Source organism: Pipra filicauda, unplaced genomic scaffold (genome assembly GCF_003945595.2).
Source record: "Pipra filicauda isolate LSUMZ 115617 unplaced genomic scaffold, ASM394559v2 scaffold65_size3143899_pilon, whole genome shotgun sequence".
NCBI lineage: Eukaryota > Metazoa > Chordata > Aves > Passeriformes > Pipridae > Pipra > Pipra filicauda.
In genome coordinates, this window is record NW_024104820.1 from 2,716,190 (window position 1) to 2,742,789 (window position 26,600).

Sequence of the window (26,600 nt, forward strand, 5' to 3'; positions counted from 1 at the left end):
GATAAACTAAGTCAAATCTAGATAAATGTATGGAATGGTATCTTCACCCATATTGCTGTACATTTCCAGCCTAAATGCTTGAAAAGCTCAGTCCTTTGCTTTTTGGGTTTTGGTTTGATTTTTTCCTTTTCTGACCTGAGAATTACATGTTTTGGAAACATCCTTCCTTATATATATCAAGAGAAAGCTGCCCATTTAGTTATCAATTCATATAAGAACATCAGCCTCCTAGTGTTTTACTATTGAATTCTGCTGTTGTATAAATATTTTAATTTGTTCCCTCAGATAGAAAAAAATACTTGTAATTTTTCTGCAGGGTATTGAAAACATAAAAAATGAAATTGAAGATGCAACTGAGCCATTGATAGATCCTGTCTATGGTCATGGAAGGTAAGCTGCAAAATATGGTAACTACCACTTAAAACAGCTTCGTGGGCTAATTTTTTATGTTTTTCTAACTGATCATTCTTTTGGAAAATCACTGACATGACACAGATTCAGTTATAACTAACTAAAAACCACACTGAAAACTGTGTGCCTTTTTCACTGCTAACTCCGTTTAGTGCATCAGTTCTGAGGAAATACTTCTGTTATTGCTGAACTTCAGAGGAATAATTCTCAAATTCAGGGCCACATTTTTATATGAAGTTTTTAGTTGAAAAATGGAGATGATAATTAGTGTTGCTGAATTACAAACACATGCTAACTAATGGCAAATAGTTCCAAAATTATTAGCTGGGTAATGCAATAATTTTTTCATTTGTTAGACATAAACACATTTTCAGAAATAAATTATACATCTCTTTTAATTTCTTATATAATTTCTTTCTGTTATATAGCCAAAGTTTGATTAACCTGCTCTTGACGGGACATGCTGTTTCTAACGTGTGGGATGGAGACAGAGAATGTTCCGGAATGAGTAAGTTGATTCTGGTTTATGCTTGTTTGTAATTCTTACATACTATGAGACGCTGACCTACTGATTTGGAGTATGCTCCATTTCTGTTTGGACATTCTCTTTGCTTACTGTCCTTTGATTTAAGCAGACTTCAAATGGAAATAAAACATCCTTGCATGAAATTTCTCATGTTAGTATCTGGAAATAAAGGATTGTCAGCTACAAGTTGAAATTATAAGGTACCGGATGACCTGGATGATGGAAGGGAGTGCAGTCTCTGCAAGTTGGGAAGGTTAGCCAGAGTACTGGGGACAGGGCCGCTATTCAGAGCAGCCACATCAGAGTAGAGAAATGGATTGACAGGAACATCATGAAATTCACCCTGAGTCCTGCATCTGGGATGGAATATGCCCATGTAACAGGACAGGGCAGCACTGGCTGGCTAGGAAGCAACTTTGTGGGAAAGGACCCAAAGTCCTTTGTGGGCAGTCAGTTGCACAGTCACCAGTGTGCCCTTCTGGCAAAGAGGGGCAGCTGCATCATGGGTTGCACTGGGAGGAGGGTAGACAGCAGCTGGAGGGAAGTGGTGGTTATTTCCCTCTGGCACTTGTGGGACAACCTCTGAGTGGTGGCCTCTGGGCTCCCCAGTGCAGGAAAGACATAGACATCATGGAGTGAGTTCTATAGAGGCTCACCAAGATGATTAGGGGGCTTTTGGTTTTTCACATTTCATCTTACAAAGAGGTCATCTGAAAGCAGAAAGAGTTCGAATTGTGTAAGTGTTCATATCTTCTCTCTCTTCAAAGAGCCATCTCAGTCTCTTCAAAGTACATCTCAGCATGTTTTTACGATGATTTTCCATCATCTCAGTCATCACTGAAAATACTGACTTGAACTGAGGTTCAAAACAGATCCATTAAAGACTTGAAGTTAAATGCTCTGGTTTGACAATGAATGAGTAGTATAATCTCCTTTGAGACATTTTAGACTTGCACTTGATTATGATTCCCTACAGCCTGTATTTTTCGATGTATAGAATGTCATTTGGGTATTTTATCTAACATTCTTCTATTTGGTAGACTTCTTACCAGGGCATTCAGAATGGATTATTGCAGTGTATTATTGATGAGCCAATAGTGGCTGCTTTTTTTGGTTTGGTTGGTTTTGGTTTTTTGTTTGTTGTTTTTTTTTTTTCTTCCTAGTAATGCAAATTGATTACTAACCCTTTAGAGCTTAAAATCATCCTTTCTTGTGGGTTTCTCCTCTAGCTTTTTATGTTGTTTTTGCTAGGGTAAGGACCCAGTTTTCCCTTTTCTAGTTTTCTTACAATTCCTATACCTTTGATATGTAAGGTAATCATTAGTGCTTCAGAGTCTGACTTTGTCTAGCTACTTGAGTATTATATAATGAATTTCATTAAGATCTCCAAACTTGAACAGGCCTGTCTTATTTGCAGTTTTTTAGCCAATTTTATTCATTTTTTTTATGGCCGACGGCATTATCTCATCATTACTCGTCTTGAGTATATAAAGGTATATCATATACCTTTTTGTTAATTAAAGCAGAGATGGCTTTCAATACTTGTATTTTCTTTATCTCATTTCATTTTGTGTTTTATCACTCAATTCCTACCCTGATTCCTGCTGCATGTATAAAATATTGTTGTCACTTATCCCCCCTATTTCTAACTGAAATTTGTTGTCATTAGCCTTCTGGGTTTTATCTGTGTGTTCTCTTAAGTATTTTTAATTTCCCCTTTTTGATAGTTAGATTATTTTTTATCATTCTGAATGTTTAGATTATGATCAATCAATCTGAATTGTTCTTGCAGCTTTCCTTTACATTGGGATAATTTTGTCTTCTGCAATTCAGTAAACTGTTTATGAAACCTGTGAGTTCATTCCCTTTTTTGTCTTTCAGATTATCTTTCTGGCAGGCTTTATTCCGTAGTTCTTCAAGTTGGAATTCTTTCCTTTTCTGAGAATGCTGAACTCATTTTGCACTGAGTAATATTCCACATTTAGATTCTCAGTCAATTCTGCCCTAAAAATCCAGAAGCAGAATTCCCAAAGAAACATCTCTCTCTTTTTGGGGGGAACAGAAAATGATCTGTAGTACTTCTTGAGGATTTGGTGTTATGTGACCTGTTAGTTTTTGACCAGTCAAGTAATTGGACTTTACTATTGGGAGCTCTCCATTTTCTTCAAGCCCTTGGGATAATTATAGTCAAAGCCAGCTTATTCACTGTCTTAAGTCTATAATCATATCTGTTATCAACTGATCAAGAGATCTATCAAGTCTATCAAAAAGAAGGAGCAGCCAGTACTGTTCACAACTTCTTAGACAAGACTAAATTTTGGATGCATCTAACAATCCTTTTTGTCATCTTTTTTTCTTCCATCGTTTCTTTTGTATTTTGTGTCTCTTTGTACCCTTCAGCTTTTTTCGGGCCAGTGCTGTGAGTTTCTCACCTGGAAGAGTTGCAGATGTCAAAATAACAAGGACTGAATACGTTTGGTGACTTTTTTATTCACAAGTTATCTGAAGTCACTTGACCTCTTGTTCAGCTGTTTAGATAAGCAGTTTTTAATTAATAGTAAATCATTAAAATAGTTTATAAACCACTTTAAAGGTACTGTCAGTAATTTTAACAGTGACAAAGAACATACTGAATTGCAAACTTGAGGAATTACCAGGTAGTTTGCAGATTGTACTTAGAGCTCTGACTTTTACACTATCGCATATTTTCCAAATACAGTAGGAGTTATTAGCTGGAATTGTTCTTGGCCACCAGTGGTAAAAATACCTCTTCTTTGACTATCTACATATTCTCCTTTAAACCTTTCTTCTTATTGTAGTCGCTTCTCCTGCCACAAATATGCACAGTGGGAAGATATGGGGAAGTAGATTTTTTTCTGCTTTTTCTCAGGACCGTCATTCTTATGTGCAGTGTATCAATTTCCTGTGAGTTCAGATGAGGCTGTAGCTGCTTTTCCCAGGCAGTGCCCGGAGTTTGTGGTGTTTGGTGTCGCCGCTGGGTGGCGATGTGCCGGTGCGGTTGGTACCAGAATCCTCACGTCCTTAGTTTGACTGATAAACCATCCTTAGTTTGGGCCTGACTTTTTTTAAAGGCTCCGTTTTTCCACCTGTTTAAAAATTTGAGTACTTTGTAAAATACTTTTCCAAAAAAGAGAAACTAACTTTCTTGCAAGGGGCATAGTTATTGATTTTCGTAGGTGATCTGTGGTGTTATCAGATCTCTTCCAGGGGTCTTTTCTCTTTGTGGAGTGAGGATATTCACAGGATGAACTTTGATTTAGGACAGCTAGTCCTCCTTTTTTTTTTTTGCTCATAAGTCATCCAGAAGTGATTTTTGCTTTTGTGTCTGTCTTCTCTGTTGGCTAATTCTGAAGGAGGCATGAGTAGACACCAATGACTACATGCTGAAGTTAACGTAGTAGCTTCCAGACACACAATCAATTGAACTAACTAACTAACACACAAACAATTGAACAACAATTGAACTAATTGAACTAACTATTCAGGATATTCACGCTCTGTGGCTACTGTTGTACCCAGAATCCCATCTTTCTCCTTATCAGTCAGAGTTCTCATGTAGTTATCTGTCGGGGAACAAAGTACGTGATAATAGAATCATAGAATTTTTTAAAGTAATTTTCTGAATATTAAATACTGTTTATATGTGGCTTTATTGTTCTGTTCCAAGCATTGGATCCTAAACCTGAAACCTTTGTTTAGCAGACTGAACCTTACATTGATTTTTGTTTTAGAGAAATACATGTGATATTTTTAAGAAATATATGTGATGTGTAAAATTATTTCTTAAACGTACTATTGCTTACTTTTGCCACTTGTTTCCTGTCACTGCACATATAAATGTACTATTTCTGTATGATAGCTATTCACTAGTTTGAAGGATCCTTCACTATTTTTTTTTAGTTGGGCTATAGCTCCTCTTGCTCTCGGCTCAAAGAAAGGATGAATTGCCTCAGTGTATGGCAATTTATAGCAACACTCCTATAAGTCAGTGAGATAATGGGGTTCTGCAAAGTGTTTTTGTGCACCCCTGAATGTTTTAATTCCAAGCAAATTTGAAGATAATCCATGAAAGCACAGTTTCGGATCAAAGAATTTTGCACTGCAAGAGCCTTTTAATATGTATAGCCAACACTCTAAGGAAGGAGTTGTGCTTCCAGGCCACAAAGGTAGTGAACAAGTTTGTAAGTTTTTTGGGTTTTGATTTTCAGAGTTGGATGAATTTTTTTTCACTTAACAGTAGAGGGAAAAGTTAAACCACTACTATAGTAATTGTACTGCACTGTTGCAAAATTCAGTAAACTTGGAGTTGGTGAAGGGAGCATGGCATACCATGCCTAGTGCTGTGAGTTACAATGAAATGCAGAGTTGATTTCTTCCAGTCCAGAATTTTTTAAGATTTAGAATGGTTTCTTACACTCGCTGTTGTCCTGAGGCTTTAGCTCATAAAGACTTCATAGTTTTATGCTGTTGTACATGAATCATCAATGTTAAAAAATATAGTTGCAACTTGGTGTTTTAGAGGGAACTTTCAAATGCGAAAGTCAACGTTCACTGGAAAAAAAGGAAATCCAGATCTTATTAAATTGATCATGATGTATGTTTCCAGGTATGTGTTGCTCTTGTTTAGGCAGTGTTTGGGGACCTAGCAGAGCTGTTCCAAGCAGACAGTACTTGGAACTGTTAAGATGATGTATATGTAAGCCCAGACATTCTTCCAAATCCTTATAATTCGTTTCAAAGCTTGAATTTTGAAGTACTTTCTCGTTCTTTATTAGAGAACCTCAAATAAGGCTCTGTAAGTGCTCTTTCAATCAGTAGTACGTAAATATTTGAGCTATTCCTGACAGCTGTGTGTGTGTTTGAGAGTTCTATGATACATTAAGTGGAAGTCAGTACAGAAAATCAAATTAATTTTCCTACTAATGAAACTATTTTTTTGCAAAATTGTGTTTTATTACTCAGAATGTGAAATGTTTAGATAAATATGGCCAAGGAACTCTTTAAGAAAAAAAAAAGAGTGGGGGAGGAAGAAAAATACATATGTGCATATATATAGGATTTTTTCCTCTCCAAGATAGCTGTTTTTCATAGGTTTTTCTGAGAATAATTGTGGTGTAAGTTGAAAGTACTTCATCTCCTACTAATTCCAAAAATTTTTGAAAAGAGGCTATCAACAGTAAGCTTTTAAAACCATGAGTTTGGCTCTTACTTTATAGAGAGGGAAGTTATTAAACCTTTATAATTTTGGTTGTACCTTAATGATTTGCCATTGTTACTAAAAGTGCATGCCTTAAAGTTATTACTTGACTAATTTTAAAAGTAAGAAAAAATGGGTTAAAATAGGATTTGCAGATTTTTCTCGAATAAATGTTGTTTTATTTTGAACAGAACTTCTTGGCATACACAAACAGGCAACAGTAGGCTTTTTGACATTGATGGAATCTCTGAGATATTGTAAGGTAAGCTGTTTTCTATATAATTTAAAAATTTTATTTCATTAAGGTGTTGTGGGCTTTTTTTAACAGTTTTACTGAAAACTTTACTATGTACAATTTGAGATCTTAACTTTCAAATTATGTTCAAATTAAAACTGAGACTAATATATTAAAATAGTAGAAATATAATAAAATTGTTAAATGCATCTTATTGAGTAAATGTTGTTTGATGCTACTTAAATTAGAACTTTATTGCACTCATTTATTATAGCTAGTTAGAAGCTCATGTTTTTACTGAAATAACTCTTAATGCAAGTTATATAGATGGTTATAAAACTGTGAGGTCCCAAAGTGGCTTGCTGTTGTGAATGTGGTTATCTCTGAACATCTGAAAGTAACTGATGGACACCCTAGTCCGTATTGTGTCTTCCTGTTGTGACACAGAATCTCTTGATTTCAGGTTCTTACTTGAGAACTTTTGTGCCTTACTGTTGTGGTTTAACCCCAGCCAGCAGCCAAGCACCATGCACCCACTCACACACCAGTGGGATCAGGGAGAGAATCAGAAGGGTAAAAGGTAGAAAACTTATGGGTTGAGATAAAGACAGTTTAATAGGGAAAGCAAAGGCTGCTTTTGAAACAGTGTTAATACTCTTTGTTTCAAAAGCCTTTTTGGTCGTTCTTTGCTGTCTTTTCAATCTCTATTGAATTCCTTTAGCTTATCTCAGGGTTAAAGAGGTTAATGTAGGTGGCAGAATGTTGGTGTGTTGACTGTAACTGGCTGTCCCTTCGTTTATTAAATAAATATCAATTCTGAATTGATTCATCCAAAACCAGCTTATAAGTCAAGTGGACTTCTACCTCATTTAGCATCCGATTTTAGTATTGCTAAGCATAGGAGTAGTGTGCAGTGTTCGGAGCACGTCACCACGGCTGAAGTGAAGGATATCATTGATACCACAGTCTTATATATGTCTGATGTCTTATATATCCTAAGCTATGTTGTTTTCCAAGTCAAACAGCAATCAGTGATCAAAATTGGAACCTAAGTATTTTACACAGTTATGTCGTTTTATTGAACATATTATGTTAGTTGTCAGAGCACTGACTGAATTTTCATTAACTTGGTCACTAACTAGGTGACTTCTCTGGGTTTGCTTTGTGTTTCTGATTTTGTTGTGTCTTTTTAGGTTGGTTCCTATTTGAAGTCTCCAAAATTTCCTATTTGGATACTTGGCAGTGAAACGCACCTCACAGTCTTCTTTGCCAAGGTATGTTAGATGTGATTTTTGGTAACCTCAGGCAGATAAACACCACATAAATTCAAAGTACAAATCTTGCTACCGTGTGAGTTTCATGTGGCTTTAATGTAAAAATATAGTCACCAAACCTTTCAATTAAGCCTTCCCTTGAAGGTAGAGTTGTTCACATAATTTAGTGATAGCTCATAAACTTCAGTGAAGTCTTTTGGTTTTAGCTTAATTTATTGGGCTGGGGGTGGGGTATGCTTTAGAACACCATGCTTGGGGTAAGTACTATCTTAAATTTCTACAATGCAAGAGAAATATAAAAAGAAAGTAGTTAGTGTAGGTGACTTCAGTAGTTTAATCTTCCTAACACAATTTTTAATCTATAATGATACTTGGTTGTTCTAGATTAAAAATAGATATCAGGACTGTTGTGATATTTCCTTATATTTACACTGTCAGGTATGTAATCTGTGAGACATCCTTTTGAGCGTACCTCTCAGTTTAAAATCTTAGACCAGGTTTTCCGAGGAGACAAATTCTGTTTCTTTATTGGACAACTGCAAGTTGTTTTCCCTACATTTTATTTTTATATAACACTTGTTTCTGATTAAAAATTATATTGAAACTTCAAATGGTACTTACTACTGTATTTATTAGTACTTATTAGGAATTAACTTCCCTGTACTTAATACCTTAAAAATTAATATTTTAGGTATAAATCTTAAAAATAGATAGTAAAACATATGACAAAGATAAAACTATAAATTCTTGAGCTGTTGAATTTCCTTAAGTAAAATTTTTGCCTAATCTTTAAAAAGACAACACAAATGCTAAGATTTTTCTTACTAAAAAACTCTACTTAGGCTGTGGAAAACTTCAGCTTGTGGTTAATATCTTAGGAACTAAAAAGCAGAATAAGGAATTGACACGGTCTTGGCAAAGAATTCCCTAGGGGGGGGTTTTTTGTTATTATTAAACAAAGCAGGAGCTGAAGATGTGTAAAAGCTCTTGAGTCCCTGAATTTGCATGTCTGACCTCACCCTTTGTAAAGTAGTGATTGTTGAGCATTTCAGGTGGAGCAGAGATGTTGACTATAGTGGAAATATGAATCATGTTGACAATCCATTATTGTATCAATTGAAGCTACATGCCAAAAACTACAGGAAGAAACTTGAATTAATTGCCAATGGCTAGTCAGCAAGATGTTAAAATAGCATGTGTAGTTGTGTAGATGGTGTTTGATACTGAGGATGTAGCTTCTAGTTTGATGGCGAGTTTGATTACATGAGAAAGAAATTTTCAGAATGGAAAGAGAAAAATGAACTGTGGAGTCGAAACCAGTGCTGATAAAGCGTATTTTTTTTAACTTAAATTCTTTCAAACTGTGTATGTTTTACAGGAGCCTAACCCCTTATGCTTAAGTAGAAGAATGTTAGGCAATTATTAAGCATAATGGTAGTCACTTTTGTCATTAGCTGAGTAATTGGGTCTAGAAGTCTAGAAACAGCAATATTCCTAGGCTGCTGTCACTATGGACAAGTAGCATGGGAAAATGAGGCAACAGGACGGTCTTCACTGCTATCCCAGGGACTTTTCATGAGCATGGAGGTTTAACAAGCAAAAGATTTTACTCAAATTCTGCATACTACCCTACTTAAAAAAACTGGCTGCTGTTCTTTAATACTCAGATTTTTTACATTTGATGAATGATAAACATTGTGGAATGAATGATAAACCATCTTTTGTATCTTGGAACATTTTGATTTAAATGCTGTAGACATCTATTGCTGAATGCAAGAATATATTTGCACTTCTCTAACTGTGGACCATTCCTCTGTAGCAGTGACTGTGAGAAATGTTTTTCAGTCATACTTTCTAAAATAATTAAATCTATTCATAGCTACCATTCTAAAACTTTCTGTATTTTCAATGGATTGTAATAAATGAGCAAAATGAAGCACAGTATCTTTGAGCTGAAGGTCACACAGCTTAAAGTGAAAAAAAAAAATTAACTGAAGTATGTGATTTGGCTTAAGTTCTCTTGCAACTGCTGCTGCATGAAATAGCCTTAAATGGAGACAGCTGAGTCATCTCCTAGTTTTAACAGAAGTCTGCAGTGGGTCCGCAGTTTCTCTCGTTGCTGAAAGAACAAGTTTTATTCTATCTGCACGGTCTTCATCTCCGTATCTTGATTGTCATAGCATTTTGTACATACCAGAATTATTAGCCTCATTTTACTACAAAGAATTGGATGTAGAGAGAAATAACAAGAAATAATTTCTTCCTTAGAAGTGCAATTTTGACTGAAGCACATTTTATTGAAGAGAATATCAATAGTTTTGCTACCTGGCACTTAGTTGACCTGTCATCAGCCAAATAATTTTTTGTAGTTAGATCTTTTGGAAAGAAAATAGAATCTGGAAACATCTGAAATGAAACCTCCCGTCTTCCATGTATTAATTTCTAAGGTTGACTGTCTTGGCCAAAAGTTCTACAGCACGTTCTGCTGACGAGTATGTTATGAAGTCAAAGGCCACGTGAACATCTGTATTACCTAAGTAGTTCTTCAGAACTCTAATATTTATATGTGTCGTAATAGAGCAGAAAAAACATCAATAGTTGGGAGGGCAGACAAGTCCTAGCAATGAATTAATTAGTAATTAATTATTAAGTAACTAGTACAATCATTTTCTTTCAATTACAACTGTGTGTGTGTAAAGTCAGAAAGTTGCTTAATGCTCAGCAGTCCAATTTAACATTTTCTGAAAAAATTAGCATGGCTATTACTCTTAGCGGTCATGGACTCTGCATTTTGCAACAAGGTAGAGTTTCCCTGTAAAGGTGAGTATGTAGATTCTTCATAGGCAACTAAATCAAAGCAGCCATCATTTCTGCCTCTCCCTGCCCTCCCTTCCTTTCAGTGAATAGGGAAACTTTCAAATGGCCTCAGTGCAACAAAAGCAAACAAGATAGCTTTCAGTCTGACACGCTGAGACAGATGGTGCGAAGGCAGATATATGGTATTGTAAATGTCCTCTAAAAATCAGCTTTAAGACTACAGGGGTTTTTTATTTTTTTGTCTTCTTTATTGTAGGGAAGAGGAGTGAGAAGTGGGGCAGCTCTATTTAAGGCTGTGATGTTTTTGATGAAATGCTGTATGGGCAGTTCTTAATTATTTTTATGATACTCATAACATAGGAAGTTATGACAAGCTGAGACTATTGAGAACTTTAAGGAATGTCTAAGTGTGGTCAGACACTTTATAAAAGAATACCAACAGGTTGAAATGTTATGCAAAATATAGTAAGAAAATGTTCCAGTGCAAACAATAGGAAGACCAACAGCAGGTTAACAGCTGCTTTCTAAATACTATCTGCTGACATGCAAATCCACACAGTCTGGAAGTTTGAATTCAGACTCTTTGAAAGTGAAAAGAGCATGGAATGAATGTCTGGTGATTGAAACTGTCTGTGGGGACACTTCAACTGTCTAAGTTTTAAAAAAATTCCCTTAGTTTGTGTCTAGGTTTTGGAGCACACAGGACACAACAGAATTGGCTATCCATTTTCAGTTATGGTATTGTAGCATTTCTAGACATGAAGAATCACAGTTGGCAAGGGGCACCTCAAAATAAAATACTTCTGAAAGGTATCTACCCTATTCTAGCTCTTTGTGAGCTCACAGAGCTTAACTTTTTCTGCTCTTTGTGGGTCTACTCCAATTTTACTTGCCATGAATGTGTTCCTGCTACAGGTGGTTCTTTTTATGAACAGGCACTTCTGGACAGTTTCTTTATTGATTATTTGAGATGTTTTCTGTGGGAGAATTTGTGCTTTTTTCATTCATGTAAGTGATTTTCAAACCAGCATTATCAAGTAACTTTCAGATTTTGTCTACACTTTTCATTGTAGTAAAAGAGACTATATGTGATGCAGCAGTGTGTGGTAGTATATTTGTTTCTAATGAAACCAGTTCATGATATCAATTTATCCAAAGTCATTGTGGTTTTATCTTCTCTGAAGGTAACAAATCTGGATAGCTGCTAGGAAATACCAGATCTCCCTGTATGCTCGTAGTTTTTGATGGTCTGTACTTCAGCTTTACTAAAAGAATTTTTAAATAGTGGAGAAAGCAAAGCTCCTTTGAGTGGCTTTACCAGCTTTGTACAGAACATTTTCACGTCTTGCACAAAGTTAGGGAGAGAGGAAAAAGGTTGTGAAGACCCAGGTATGCCCTCTCCAGTCCAAGAGATAAAGAACTAATTCTGGTTTTACCACCTCCCTGGCATCCACTCAGGCCTACAAAGTGTCTTGCAGAACTCGACTTCCAAGAAGAGCAGAGATATGTGGAGGATAACAGAAAGGTTGAGTGGGAAGATTGAGGTTTATGTCTCTGGTAGACAGGTGGGGCTGATCTGCAGAGCTAAGGGGTAGGGCTCATAGATCACTGTGCTATAAGAAATTCAGTAATGCATGTTACAGAGGCCAAATAATGTTCTAATGCTGGAAACACTGTGATGATGACATACATTGTTACATCTTAAATCAGAGAGTCAAGAGACCGTACTAAATTTCCAGGATTTTTAGTGGACCTGACTTAGATTTTCAAGTTTTAGAGTCAGTGGTCACTCTTTATTCCAGAGTCAGGCAGGACTCTAGTTGCTCAGCATTTTTGGATGTTTCAGGTATTATTAGAAGGATGGAGTGGGATATAAGTTCCTGTCACACAGTTATAGACTTTGAAGATCTAGACGTAGAGATTTTATTTAGGTTTTAGCCTAGTATAGTAGCTAAAAATATTGAACTAGGAAGAGCAAGCCATAACCATGGAATCTAAGATCTCATGGCTGACTTTTATCAAGACTGGAGTACAATTGTATACCTGTAGATGTTGAGGAAATTGCATGTAAAAAGTATTAGAGAGCACTTTGGTGGTCCTCCAGTTCCTGAGGTTGGGTAAAAAACTCAATGTCTTTGAACAACAGAGAAATGAATCTTTGGGCAGTGGTGGGCATTTTGACAATTTGTGGCAAAGCTCTGAAGCGAGAACATTTAGAAATTAGGCCCAGATTGTATTGCTCTTGTCAGAAGTGCTGTGCATACCATTGTAATGAGTAGCAATTATGAGGACTTGCTGCTCAGATCATAAAGAGGTAACTCAGTCATGAGGTTTTGCATTGTTTGTTCTTAGACACAGAAATTGTAGTGTAGAGATCATTAAACTGAGAGACACAAGACTCTGCATGTTAATCCAACCAATTATTTGGGATTTACCTTCCTAAAAGAGTTTTATTTGCTGTGTTTACCCCAATTGTCTGACTAATTTCAGCTATTTAGTCATATCTATATGTTCTCTAAAGTTTTAGAAAATTTTTAACTTTCATCCCATTATATACAGCTTTCACAATGATCATTTAAGGGCATTTTTTCATGGTTGAGTGGTACAGTCCATGAAATGTAATTGTATGTGCCCCTAAGCAAATAAGCAGATTACTTCCTTTTGGGAAAAAACTTCTCATCCATCTGTTTTCTTTCAGAGAGGGAGGTTCATTTTTTATATATGAAGTAGCTGAGAGTAGGTCTGTTTGGATACCACTTGTCATGTGTTTGAGTTGTTCCAATTTTTGTGTCACTGAAAAGAATTCATCCTGAAATGTTACACATTTTGATACTGTTCTGTGCTCAGGTAGATGAGAACACCTTTGTACTGACTCAGGGCACACAGTTTCAAAGCCTAGATGAAAACTTGTAAAATGGGGTGTGGGGAGTAGTTCTAGCAGTTCCAGTAGGAACTTTTTATCCACCAAAATTTAGCTTATAAAAATTCAAAATAAAACACTACCACTTGTTGAATGAAATACCCTTTGAAATGAAGGAAGGAAGGAGGCCTGAAAGATGGAAGGCTAGAAAGCCAGTGCAATGCAAGAACCTTTTCTAGATCCACAAGTGAAAAAAATAATTACCTACGAGCTGCTAAGCTCTCAGTTTAATATGTTGTAGGAGCACTTCCGAATTGGAAAACTTAGAAAGCAAATATGCCTAAATAATGACCATGAATATCACATTAAACATTTTCAGGATATTTTTAAAGTCTCCTTAATCATTTTAAGCCTGTTTTAAATACAGTTAGGATGAAAAGTGATTCTAGAGGTCATTTATCAATTCACTTTTCCAGCTTCCTAGTTCCCTTCCAAGTGTGTGCTCTGTTGACCTTCCCCTTGCTGAATATACATCAGTTGGTTAAAAACCAAACTTTTGTCTGATTTTTAAAGATAGTATGGGAACATATTTGAGACTAGTAGTACAGTCATCTCCATGAGACAGTATTTTGACAATAACTTGTCAACTAGCTGGCTCTTTTTTCAGTTGAACAGCTTGTAGTGGTGAGCGTGTAAAGCACATGTTGTAAAAAAGGCAGAGAGCGGTATAGAAATGGTGGATCACTTACTCCCTGTTCATAGCGCTGTCCTGAGGAATACTTTTTCTTTTTCTTCATATTAGAATGTATGATTTTCATATGTAAACTGAAATTGGGGATTGGAAGGTAACAGATTGGGTCCTACCCCATAGGAGTACTTATTAGCATCTAGAAGGAGTTGCAGCCTCCTATTTCTGGAAGGAGGAGGGTACGAACAACATCTAGTTTGCATGTATGTTAGCCTATGAAGTGAAAGACTGATATTTAAAGAAATACATTTTAGTTGTTTCATTCTTTTTGGTAGACTATGCAGAGTGGCTTGCAAATAGTAAATATATCAAAGAAATTGCTAAATGCAATTTTATAATTTATAAGGCACTGTATCAAGTAAACTCTGAAAGTAAAAGTATTGCATAGAAACAAAGGCTGAGAACTTGTATCATTCTGTATCCCTTTTAGGTGTGAAAACAATGTTGGTTCCAGCTATATTTGATACAGTAGCGAAGACATTGGGCCTGAGTCATCACATGACGGGTAGATATTCTGTTTTTGAAATCTGGAGGAAAGACATACTGGCTCATTGTTAAAACACAATTAATAAATTGATAAGAGTTTTTAATAGTATTGTAGTATTTAAATATCAATCAAATTGATATTTAAAGAAATGTTGTATAAAAAAATGTTATTCGTAATTCCAAATCAAGTGAAAAACAGAATACTGATGGTTTTTTCCTCCATCATTTGGTTCTTCCACTAGTCAGGTGCCTTCACTTTTCCAGGTACATGTCTCACTTAATTCTGACACAATTATTTTATTTTCAGCTACATAAAATAGCAAAATATTGTTTCTGCTGTTGCTGGGATAGCAAGGCAGTAGGATGCAGCCATCCATAGAGAACTCACCTGAAGTTTCCTCAAAAACACCTTTTGTAATATGATGTCCTCCTGAATGTTGTGTTTCTTTTTTTATTCCTGCTGGGGCACCAAGCATATCCACCTCACTTAATGCATTAATATTTACCACTTGAATCTGCATTTGGCGCGTGTTATGTTTGTAGCTATTGCAGTCTGCTGGTAATGTTCTGAAATTAGGTATTGTTTATAGATATGTCTTTGCATAATTGTTTTACAATGACCTTCCTTCGGTGGGTCATTGTTATGGAATATTACGAGGCACAACTAGGAATCCTTCCGGTGTCTGATAGTGAATGAGTTAATGGTTAGTTTATAGTAGATCTTGGCCTGAAAAATAAAGCTCTTCTTCGTAAGCCCTTTGCTTGTTTGGATGTTTATGTCTTGGTTTTTAGTGTTCAAAATTATTTTGCACTACACTTTAGCTTTCTGCATGTATTAGGATACTTCTCAAATTTCCCCAAAATAATAATACTGTCCTTATTTGAGCCCTCTGATAGTGGAGGAGGTATTATTACATCCTAACCAATTTGTAGTTTGTTCAATATTTGTGAGTAAGTGGAGGGGAGAGGCATAAACTTCTCATTGATTCCCTCAAAGGCCTTCTAAAGTCTTAGACCAAAAGCTTTGACTTCAATAAATTTAGTGCATTTTCATTTCCCACTAGTTTACAAGTCATTGAATGGTACACAAACAGTTAGGAAGAAGACATTAGCTTAATAGTTAATCTGGCAACAAGTGAAGAATGGAAAGAAGGGTGTTAGTTTTATGCAGTAGAACACTCCTTTCCAGAAATTCTGTAAATGCAATGGTATGCTCCAGTGTTCATATCAGGCTTTGACGTGATGGTGTATTTATGAAGGAGATTAGGCAGAGGTCAAAGATGCTGTTCTAGTCATAAGATGCAATCTCAGCAAATGGAGAGGGGAAAAAAGCTGAGTTTTGTTTCCTTTTTTTTTTATTTTATTTTAACAAATGTTTGTATGCATAGATGTCAAAGTTTCTAAACCAATGCAGGTCAGTAAATAAATGAATAGTGTATTTGTAGCAAATAGTGTATTTGTAGACAGAATTATCTTCATTCAACCATTTCAGAAATGGAATTTTAAAAGAGAAATGTTACTGAGTCATTTCCACACAGAATTTTTTATAAGAGCCCTAAAATCTAAACCACTTTCTTCCAAGTTACCTAATTTAATATGCTTATAGTATCACAACGAAGAGACTTTATAGGCAAGTAGAATGAATATTCCATGTACCTTTAGACGAGGTAGTAGGTAGATGTCATAAACCTTGATAGTGCCAGGCTCACACCAGTCAGCCTGCAGAGTCTTTGCTCTACAAGCCATCTTCCTTTTTATTTTACCTTACCTTTTAATTGCAGCCTGCTAACTGCAGATTTTTATTACCGGATAATGATACTGGGAATACTATTTTTCCCATTTTTATTAAGACTTATAACTGGGACTTTAGTATTCACTATGTTACCAAACAGCAGTTCCAGTGTGTGAACTGATTATCTGCCTGTCGTATCTCCTGTTTGAAAAAATTAATGTCCACAAGTGGCTGTTAATCTGTGCACACATTATAAATACATGTTCTAGATTGATTCCTCAGATTCTTTCTTTCCCTTACAATTTTTCTTCCTGAAAAAAAAAAAAAAAAGATGTCCTGAAGGCATTAATGTATTGCAGAACTTTGGAAATAGAGTTTTAAATATAGTTATTGAATGCCTATTAAAGATATTTTTAAGTGAAGTGTTCTTGGGCTAAACAACAGGGAAATTATTTTGTGGCCATTTTCTCATTTTCTGTCTCTGCATATTTTTTCTCCAAAATGTCTGAAGACCAGATGTTCTTTTTGAGCAGGGCACCATGTATCCTTGAAAGTGGAGGCTGACATATTTTTTTATTCTTTGTTCAGCCTGCTTTATTCCCATGTTCCCAAACCCTACTGGGATAGATGCAGGGAACTAGAAACAGTGAATGAGACGGCCAACATACCATATGCTTCAATAATAAAAATATACTTTAAAATAGTAACTCTTGTGGTCCTGTTCTGAAGCCATATGCCAAGTTCTGCGTTTTGCAGAACTCACAAACTGCCTAAGAAATGCGTGACATGACAGACTGAACTTGTATAGCGAATCAGTGTCATGATACTTAAGTTAATTTTATGAACAGCAGGAACCTAAATCAGTTTGGTTTGTAGCTGATGTTTGAACCACACAACCTTAATGCATATGAGAGCTGTTGAATCCCCAGGAACATTGGGGTGAATCCATATACAGCATCTGATTTAATCCGTTACAAGTACAAACACAAAGACCTTTAGTAATCCATTTCTAACCACTTTTTAAGAAGTATTAAAAATAAGTTTTTAATCCCTTTATTGACTCTTTTCATACCAATAGCAACATTTTTGTGTACAGAATAACATCTTTACCTCTTTTGATAAGGCAGCTCTACTTTCAGGTTAGGATATATGTGAATGAAAGAATTGAAAGTCTAAACATGGGAGGAGGAAAAATATACCAAAAAAAAGAGGGGGACAAGGATTGTCTGTGGTGGAGGAAGTTTTGAACTCTTCCTAGCAAAGGTGAAGCATATCTAGTGATATTTAAGACTTTACCTTCATTTTCTGTCTTTACTTCTCCACTTATATAACATCGGAAGTCACATCTGAATAATAGATTTGTTTGTTTCTAGGACTGTAGTAACCTCATTTCAATATTTAAGTGCATTTTTCCCAATATTGCTTTGTTTTATATAAGAGTATGAAATCTGTTTTCTCTTTGTAATTTGTGTTATGGGTAGTCCAATGCCATTTTCGTTTACCAGTGAATTGTTTACAGTATCCTTATATACTTATACATTTATATATGTACTTTAAAAATAGCTGCTTTATGTTACAGAGTAGTGCCAAAGTTGTCAGTCAAAGACATAGATAAGACACTTAGATATGGAAATACTGAAACAGCGCAGATGTACTTAGAAAACAAGTTCAGTCACTGCCTACGTGTAGTTAAGAAAGCTCGTAATTGGTGTGAAGTGAGATGGGCTTTATCAGCTTTAATGAAAAAAATCACCGTTTTTGTATTAATTAAAAGAATGATACTGTTTTTCATAGAAGCTAATTGCTCTATTCTGCTGCTGCTGAAATTAGCTACCTGAGATACCACATTCAAATATAAAACTCAAAGGCAACACTGTTTTAGTAATATGTGAAACTGTGATGTTTGTGAATATTTAGTGTTTTGCTTTCTTCATTGCTTCATAGAGCTCATACATTTCACATGTAAAGACATAAAATATTACTGTTAGAATAATTAACCAGGCTAATAATTGTCCTTTAGAAACACTTTTGTCTTATTTGAGCTATAAAATAGTAATCTGGTCTGTTTTCAAAAACATTTCATCATTTCTGGATTAAAGCAAACCAGAGGTTTTTCGTCATGCCAAGAGAGAATTATGTGGTTTAAGTGGGAAACTGAGCACTGTAAGCTGGTTTCCAACATTAAGTGCAGCTTTTAGTACTGTGAGAACTGTATTTAGGAAGATTTGAATTTCTGCAGTAAATCTTCACTGGCTTTAAACTTCACTATCAGATGTTCCTGACGTACTTGTTCATTTCCCACATCCTTATTGTAATTGCCAAATAGAACTAGTATGTTAATACCACAGCTGGTATAGCAATCAGCTCATGTCTATAGGCTGAAATAATATTAGATATAGAAATAGTATAAAATACAGATATTATATTTTTTACATAGAAAAAAAGGTAACATGATAATAGAAGCTAAAGTTAATACTGAGTGAATAATATTGTGAAGGTTTTGGAAGTTGTAAAACATGGAATTTGCCCACTTACAACTTGATCCCTTTTAGGCAAGAGATAATTTGAGAAGCTCCTTTCAGATTAGGCTTGTGATTGGAGGGTAGTATGTAATTTAGTAATTAGATAAGAATTCCAGTAAACTCAAATTTGCTGACTTCTTGTCTATAATTCCAGTAATGTATTTTTGCTTTCAAAATAAAGACTTTGTTCTGTATTGCTGAGCAAAACAAGCTAGTAACTAATAAAAACACTACCTAATCTTTATCGATTTACAATAATGTCTTGTAATATGTCTGTCAAAGCAAGGAACATGTTGAAGAAGCTCTTAATTTTTTAATGGGTCAACAAGTGAATTGTTGCCTTCTTGTAATATTTTAAACTAAACCACAACCATCTTCGGCAATATAACTGTTAACATGTATTCACTGTACTTTGAGTTTCTCTTATTTTTTAAAAACTGCACTGCTGTGGCTTTTTTTGTTGGCTGTCTCATTAAACCATCCTCTCCCACAGGAATGGAGGACATATTGTGATTTCTATAACTTGAGTGTATGTTAAAAGCCCAGATTTCCAGATGGGTAGGCTGACAGGGTCTTCAGATTCCTGTTATTAATTCTTGCTCTGTTTGCTTTTCCTCCTCAGCCTCACCTCACCTTTGGATCAAGTAGGCTCTCTTTTCTGTCAGGGTAGTATGGATGAAGGTGAAAAAGGATTTGAAGAAGTAGTCCACATGTAGCATTTCATTCTGCCCTATTGAGAACTCTCTTCTGTTCTCAGCAAGGTACTGCAGGTTCTGTCGAGTAAATGCAGTCCTTTCACTCTTACAAGACAGCACGCAACTTCTTGTTTGCTTCTTTTTAACGACCATGTTGCAACAAACTGCTTACCATGAATGTTTCTCCTCCCACCACATCTATCCCTTGATGAACACTTTGAGATAAACTGTGTCATCTTTTTCTGGTCTGAATTACAAGGCCTGTATTTTATTTTCTGACCCCTGATAAGAACTCAGCTACTTTGGGTGTGGCATAATTCCTTTTGTGCCTCTTTCCTCTCTTGTTCAAGGAAAGGATTTTCTTTTGGCATTTTCTGAATCCCAGATAGACTCATAGCCCTTCTTCAAGGCTGAGGAGGATACAGTATATGACATTTAACACGTGCCATTCTGAAGTGGCTGCAGAGTTCTTGTATAGTGACAGATGAGTCGAGGACCTTTCCTTCAGTTCCTCTATATACAGCTCTCAAGGGGGAAAAAAATCTGATACTCCTTCAAGTATTCTTTGGGTGTGTTCCAGTTGTTTGTCATTTTTTTAATGCCTTCTCTCATAGAAGATAATATGTAGCAGAGTAATCTCATATTCCACTGGCCAGCACAAGAAATTGTAAGCAGTCTGTACAGGATACTCCCATCACTGCTACAACCATGGGCCAGTGACCGTCCAAACTATTGGTGCAAATGATCTCCCTGAAAACAAATGGGAGTTTTGAACTAGTCTTCATTGGCAATCTGCCTATTCAGAGCCAGACTTGTACTCCTTCAAACTACTTTTATGTCAAATAGCATCAAATGCCTTAGGACAGACTTTGCAGGTTAGGGCTCTAGGATTTGACTTGCTTTGTTGCCATGGCATAATTCTGCAACTCTGTCCCTTTCCAGACAGACTCTTTACAATAGTCTGCCTAAATTGACAGTAGAATGTTGGTGAGTATTTTTAGAACAAGTAACTTCATGCCTCAGGAATCTCAATACCTATTCATTGGTGCCTGAGAGGAAACAAGATCTATGGTCTTCCCATACCTGTTCGGTTCTTTATATGAGGGTAATAATGGCCTCCTGATTCAGGTCTTAAGGATTCTCCTTTTCTTGATTTGATAATTATCTCCTAGAAAGACCTGCAATAAAGCTGTTATTTAATTTCAAGCAATGCCCAAGTTCTATTTAATCTTCTCCATCTTAATGAGAATCAACAACTAGATTTTATATCACTGCAAGACTTTGAACCTCTTTTTACTTCTGTAGTGATGATAGCTTTCCCACTTGTGAACTGATGCCAGCCTATGTTAAATTTTACTCTTTGGTTTACTTCTTAGCCAGTCTCTACAAGTGAAAAAGTATCTGACACCTGTAGGACACATAACCTCATTTGTATGTGTGGTGATACAAACGGCACTTCTGCCCCTTGCCTCCACGTAAAGCTGCATTCAAATCTATTCTCAGTTAAGTGGGTTGTTCTGTCTCAGGCTGTAAAGAGCATTTCCTCTATTCTGGCTTGGGAGCAGGATTCCCTCACCTTTAAAAAGAAGAAACCTCTGTGTCCTCCAGGATACTGACACAGGATGTGGAGATTCATTTCAAATGAAAGATTACAGCCACAGGAGGAACTGAAGCTTCACATTCTTATTTCAGAGCATTATCCAGTTTGAAATGCATTCTGATCATGTGTGAAAGACTTATGCATCCAAATTATAATGATACAGTTACCTAGTACATCAGTAGGATTGTGTTAAGTGTCTTTGCTCTTTCAAAAGATAATCTCCAAAGGAACCTTACTGATATATAAAATCAAATTTCTTTTTGAACCAACTCCACAGTGAGATGCCCTGCCTGGCATCCAGTTTCAACAACCAGTTGTGAGACTCCATTTCCTCTGTAAAACTGAAATTGGCAGTGGATTCAAAAGTCAGCTGGAGAGATGAGAATCAGTTACAGAGATCCCATCAACCTTGTTTTCTTAGGAAACCATTTTGGAAAAGTTGATGCCTTTAAAGCCACTGATTATAGCATTGAAAAATACACAGTTTTCTCTGTAATACAAGACTGGAATAAATAAACTTCGGTCCTCCAGATCTGATTAAATTATAGCAAGTTAAAAAGTTGATAAATAATAAGTGTTTCTGTATTGTCTCTACGCATATTTTTAAGAAGAAAGTACTGCAATATATAATTCTTCCATGTATCACTCAACAGTGGTAGTGTAGAACTGTAAAGGAGTGTGTATGAGGGCTGATTTCATTATACAAGTCTTTCAGGGTACAATCTTTGTAAAAATTCATAACCAGGATTTCTGTGTGGCTTAGCCATTATGTTCTGCTTTTGGTTTGTAGAATGAAAACTTCTGGTATGTTTTCACTAAAACTTATGAAGAATATTTTTTGCCTCTAAGGGTAAACATGGGATCTTAAAATAACTGGTACTACTGATGAGAATAACTTTTCAAAGTAATATAAAATGACTTGTTTGTGTATCACAAAAGCCAACGAGTGAAACATGATTTTTGGGACATGTTGTACTTAGTATTGGAAATAATTATTGTAATTGACTGTTCATGGGATACCCTTATATGGAACTTTCAATGCATGGGTTACATCAAAATACAATTCGTAGGGCTGGGATGGGGAATATATTTTGGCACATATGGTGAAATATCAGCTTGGGCAGCTGAACTATGTTTTTGTTAGATGTTTATCACGTTTTCAGCTTTATTACATGAAGGAGCTATGGTATTTTTTTCCCCCCGGATACAAATATATGGACTAATTGAACTTTCAAAGGTTTATGAATAGTGTAAGTGAATGATATGCTAAGTTAGAGGTTGTATGGGATTTGTATATAAAAAATTGAAATATTGCATTTTTAACTTTTTGTAAGACAACAGTCTCAGTGAAAAGTTAGAATTATTTTGCGGATAAAGGAGTGGGCTTTTTGGTCATCTCACCAAGGCAGGTAACTTTTCTGAGTTTCCTTCTGAAACTACTTGCTTAGAACATCAGTAAATCACATTTGATGAACAAAAATTGGTAATATGTAATAACTTGGATACTGTACCGTGTTTAAAAGTTCAGTTGACAGACACAGTTTTCAGTATTGGGCAATGCATTCAGTGACTTCATCTCTGAAGTTTTTCCTGCGTACACGTATGTGAACTGAAATAACTAAGGACCTGGAGGACCTGGAAAATTAAAATGCCAATGGAAATATACACTATTTGCAATTGGACTATCAAAAAAAATTGTTGGTAGTTGCAGAAAACTTACTTTAAAAAATCCATTTTGCATCACATGACACTGTAGAAAGTACTTTATTAACAAGGTAATTTGCAGGGAGGGTAGACAACCCAAATTATAGTCTTTATTCTTGTATTACATTAAGATTGTATGGAAAGATCTGCATATTCATAAACCAAAGTAGAAATATGGAGTTTACATTTGAAATTGTATGTGCCGTTGGAAGTTACTTTGGGTTATATCCTTCCATGCCACTGGACATTTTAATAGTTCTCTCTTGTTACGTTGGCTCCATGAGCTGCTAATTCATTAATAAGAACCTCCCATTATCCCTTCTTTAGAGTTAAATCCTGAATGTTAAAATTGCTGATAATTTTGTTTTTAATAAGCTCTATATGCTATGGCATCAATTGTAAACTGAGAACTATTTGCATTAGTTTACTTTAATACACTGTGATAGTGAAATCTACTCCTGCTTAGTATGTTTTGTATTCTAAATTATTTAAGAGTTGATCACATATTATGAAATTTTACAGTCTATGTATGTAGCTTATATAATCACATAAGTGTTACCTATTATGACAGGGTGTGTGGTCAACAATTGCACAACTTCATGCATCATCTAGCATCATGAAACTAATGGTCTTTCTATCTGAAAGTACTTTCAAGAACTTGAAGATACACTGTATTGGATACAAGTATTGGTTTTCTGTAGATGTTCTAGTTATTAATTTGTGAAATCACTGGAAAACTTTTCATTAAATAGTGGGTTTGTTCCAAATAAGTAATTTTTATGGAACTTTAAAATTACATTATTATGATACTGAATTACTATAAAAATCTAGTGTTTCTATTTTCAGTATGCAAAGCAAGGAATTTTCAAGTTGTTCTCACGAGGAGAGATTAGCAGGATGAAGGGATTCCTCCCAAATTGGTTTCTTCCATATGCTTTTTCACTTGGGGCTCTCGAGTACAGGATGATTGGAATTGTAGTTTCCAATTAACTTTTGTGCTACAACATCTGCATGAAAATACTTGCATAAAATTTGTCTAGAAATTTGTGACATAATTTTTAGCGTGTTTCTTGATCATTTTATGTCACTAAAAGCAAAATTGCCAAATTACCTTAATTTTTTTTCCTGTTGTATTTAAATTTCCATTAATTTAGGTCCCAATCAGGTGTAATATGGCTTAGTAATCTGTATGTGAAGTAAGAATATTCTGAAGGTTTTCTTCTTTCCCCCCTCCATAGGATATGGCCCTTGTTGCTCCTGAAGCGCCTTCAGAACAAGCTAGAAGGGTTTTCCAGACGTATGACCCTGAGGGTAAGGGCTGTACTTCTTGCTGAAGTAAGATTTTTAATAGAAATGTACTCATTAAGAGAGGAATGAAATGCTGAGTACTTAAGAAATGTCCAATACAGTAGTCAATCTATAAGTGACACTGAGCACCCTGGTCTAGTGGAAGGTGCCCATGGCAGGGGTTGGAACTAAATGATCTTTAAGGTCCCTTCCAGCCCAAACCATTCCATGATACTATGAAGAAATTCTCTGACACTTCTGAAGTAAGGGAAGTTGTGCAATAGGAATTAGAGTTCTTAAACATACATTTTTTAACCTTGTAATGTTCTTTGTAATTAGCATAAAGTTAAATGAATTTGATTTCTCCTTCATTACACTTTCATAACACAACTGATCTGATGTGATTCATTCTTCATGAGATTTTGTTCTTGAATGTGTATGACATACACTGAGAATTTTCTCATGGTTTGGAAAACAGAGGATATCTGACATTCAGGTACTGTTTTATCTAATCAAAAGGGGAAAAATGTACAGTTATTATCCCTAGGTATTTAGTGGAGGTGAAGATTACTATACAAGATTGAATTCTTAGCAAGTATTAAGCTTCTAAGTGTATGAATGATAAACCCACAGTTTCTGTATTGCACTCTGTTGGATCAAATACAGTGGGAGAGAAGTGTTTGAAAACTGTGTTCCCTCTAGAACCCCACCGTTTGGTTGCAAGTTTTACAGATGTAAATGTAATATGTAATATGTAGTGTCTGTATTTTTGAGTGAAATTTTTACTCCTGGAAAACATTTTGTTTCTTTTCCTCACAAGAATCTTTGCTGTTTCTTCAGATAATGGTTTTATACCAGACACTCTGTTAGAAGATGTAATGAAGGCTCTGGACCTTGTTTCAGATCCTGAATAGTAAGTATAATAAAATTTAAATATACAGAAATATCAATTAACCACATTAATTATAATATAGGCCTTTTTTCTGGATTCAGTTAACCATATATTTATTATCATTTCAAGGTTGTTTGTTTTTTTTTTTCATAATTCAGATTTTTTCTTCCTATCTTGCATTCTGGGAACAGAATGTTATTTTGAAGTGTTTAAGTCAGCTTTAAATTAAATGGGAGGAATGAAAATTAAGATATCTCTAACTTTGGTAGTGATAACTAGAAGCCAAAAAAACCCTCAGACCTATTGCATTACTATTTATTGAGGAGATAGTCATGAATGTATTTCTGTATGTTAATAAGGGTGAAACTGTGTGACAGGAGAGCCAAACAATCAAGGTATTCAGAGGCAGATTTGCATTATATTACCATTGGATCTATCTGCAGAGTTTGTAGCTGAAACTGTTTCAGTTACACTTCTGTTTCTACCACCATTCAGGACCTTGTGGTGTTTATAATTGTAATTTGTTTCCAGAAATGACACATTGATTCCTAGGATTAGAGTTAAAACTCTCAAATTAAAAAGGTAACTTATTTTGAATCTAATGTGGACAGACAGGACTAACATTAAGTAACAACAACTGTCTTTTGGTGTCAAAACTTACCATGTTTTGCCACTAAATGCTTAACCCAGAAAGATGAGTTACGTACTTTCTTACTGCTACAAATGATGCTTCTGCCCTTTTGTAAACAGGTGGCCTAGTTTAGTTGGGACTAAACGGGTTGTTCTGCAGAATGGCTGTGGTGGAGACTGCAAGTTTACTTAACACAGCCATCTGAAATGTGATTGATGCCATTTTCTCTCCTTTCAAATGTTAAAGTATAATGAAGTTTACTGAGCTGTTCTCTAAAGGATAGAAGTGAAAATTGAAATAAAGAGATACCATGAAACTAAACCAAAAGGAAGTACAAGACAAAAGGTTCGCATTCATATTAACAATAAGTGGTGAAATCTGCAGAAGATATTTTTTTAAAGGGAGGGAAAGAAAAAAGGCATAGTTTAATAGGTCTGAAAAGCTTTCTTTTGGCCTTTTTGTTCAGCTGTCTCAATAAATCTTCAGAAAACCTCTTTCCTCATTTAGCATTGTTTCCACTTGGCTGTGTGGCTTTTAGGTTATTTGTGGCATAGACCTGTCCTATATTATTGTGCATAGTACATCAAATATAAATTGACATAGGAAGACTCAGTCAGAATATTGATACTTGATATGAATATAGCTATATTGAAAAGCCATGATCAAACCATGAAATATGTAGCCTTGAATCATCTCCTCTCAAATAAATATATTGCCTAATATTACTGTCTGGAGGACCTGCTCTGTTCTGGTCCTGGATGTCCTATCTATTTAATGTGGAACACAAGTATAAATCACACATTTCAAATTCCATATAGGCTTTTCTGTTTGTTTTTTTGGGTTTTTTTTGTTTTAAAGTAAAATTAAAGGCCTTGCCTCTAAGTATACTGTTTACATTTCTGTTAGTCTAATTCAAGGTGTTAAGCTTCTCAGCATCTCAGGATGTATATGGTCAGACCTGC

The 26,600-nt window shown here is 35.4% G+C and overlaps 1 protein-coding gene across 2 annotated transcripts in view; it reads left to right on the top strand.

Annotated features, from left to right (window-relative positions):
• The window catches only part of MINDY3 (MINDY lysine 48 deubiquitinase 3), a 52,112-nt gene that overhangs the window by 16,815 nt on the left and 8,697 nt on the right, over positions 1-26,600 (top strand). For both annotated transcript variants that reach the window (XM_027720541.2, XM_039388506.1), the window contains 6 exons: positions 317-390; positions 840-919; positions 6,347-6,417; positions 7,584-7,664; positions 24,067-24,139; positions 24,956-25,028. In XM_027720541.2, coding sequence (XP_027576342.1) covers positions 317-390; positions 840-919; positions 6,347-6,417; positions 7,584-7,664; positions 24,067-24,139; positions 24,956-25,028 — 452 coding nt within the window. The remainder of the gene's footprint in view (positions 1-316; positions 391-839; positions 920-6,346; positions 6,418-7,583; positions 7,665-24,066; positions 24,140-24,955; positions 25,029-26,600) is intronic.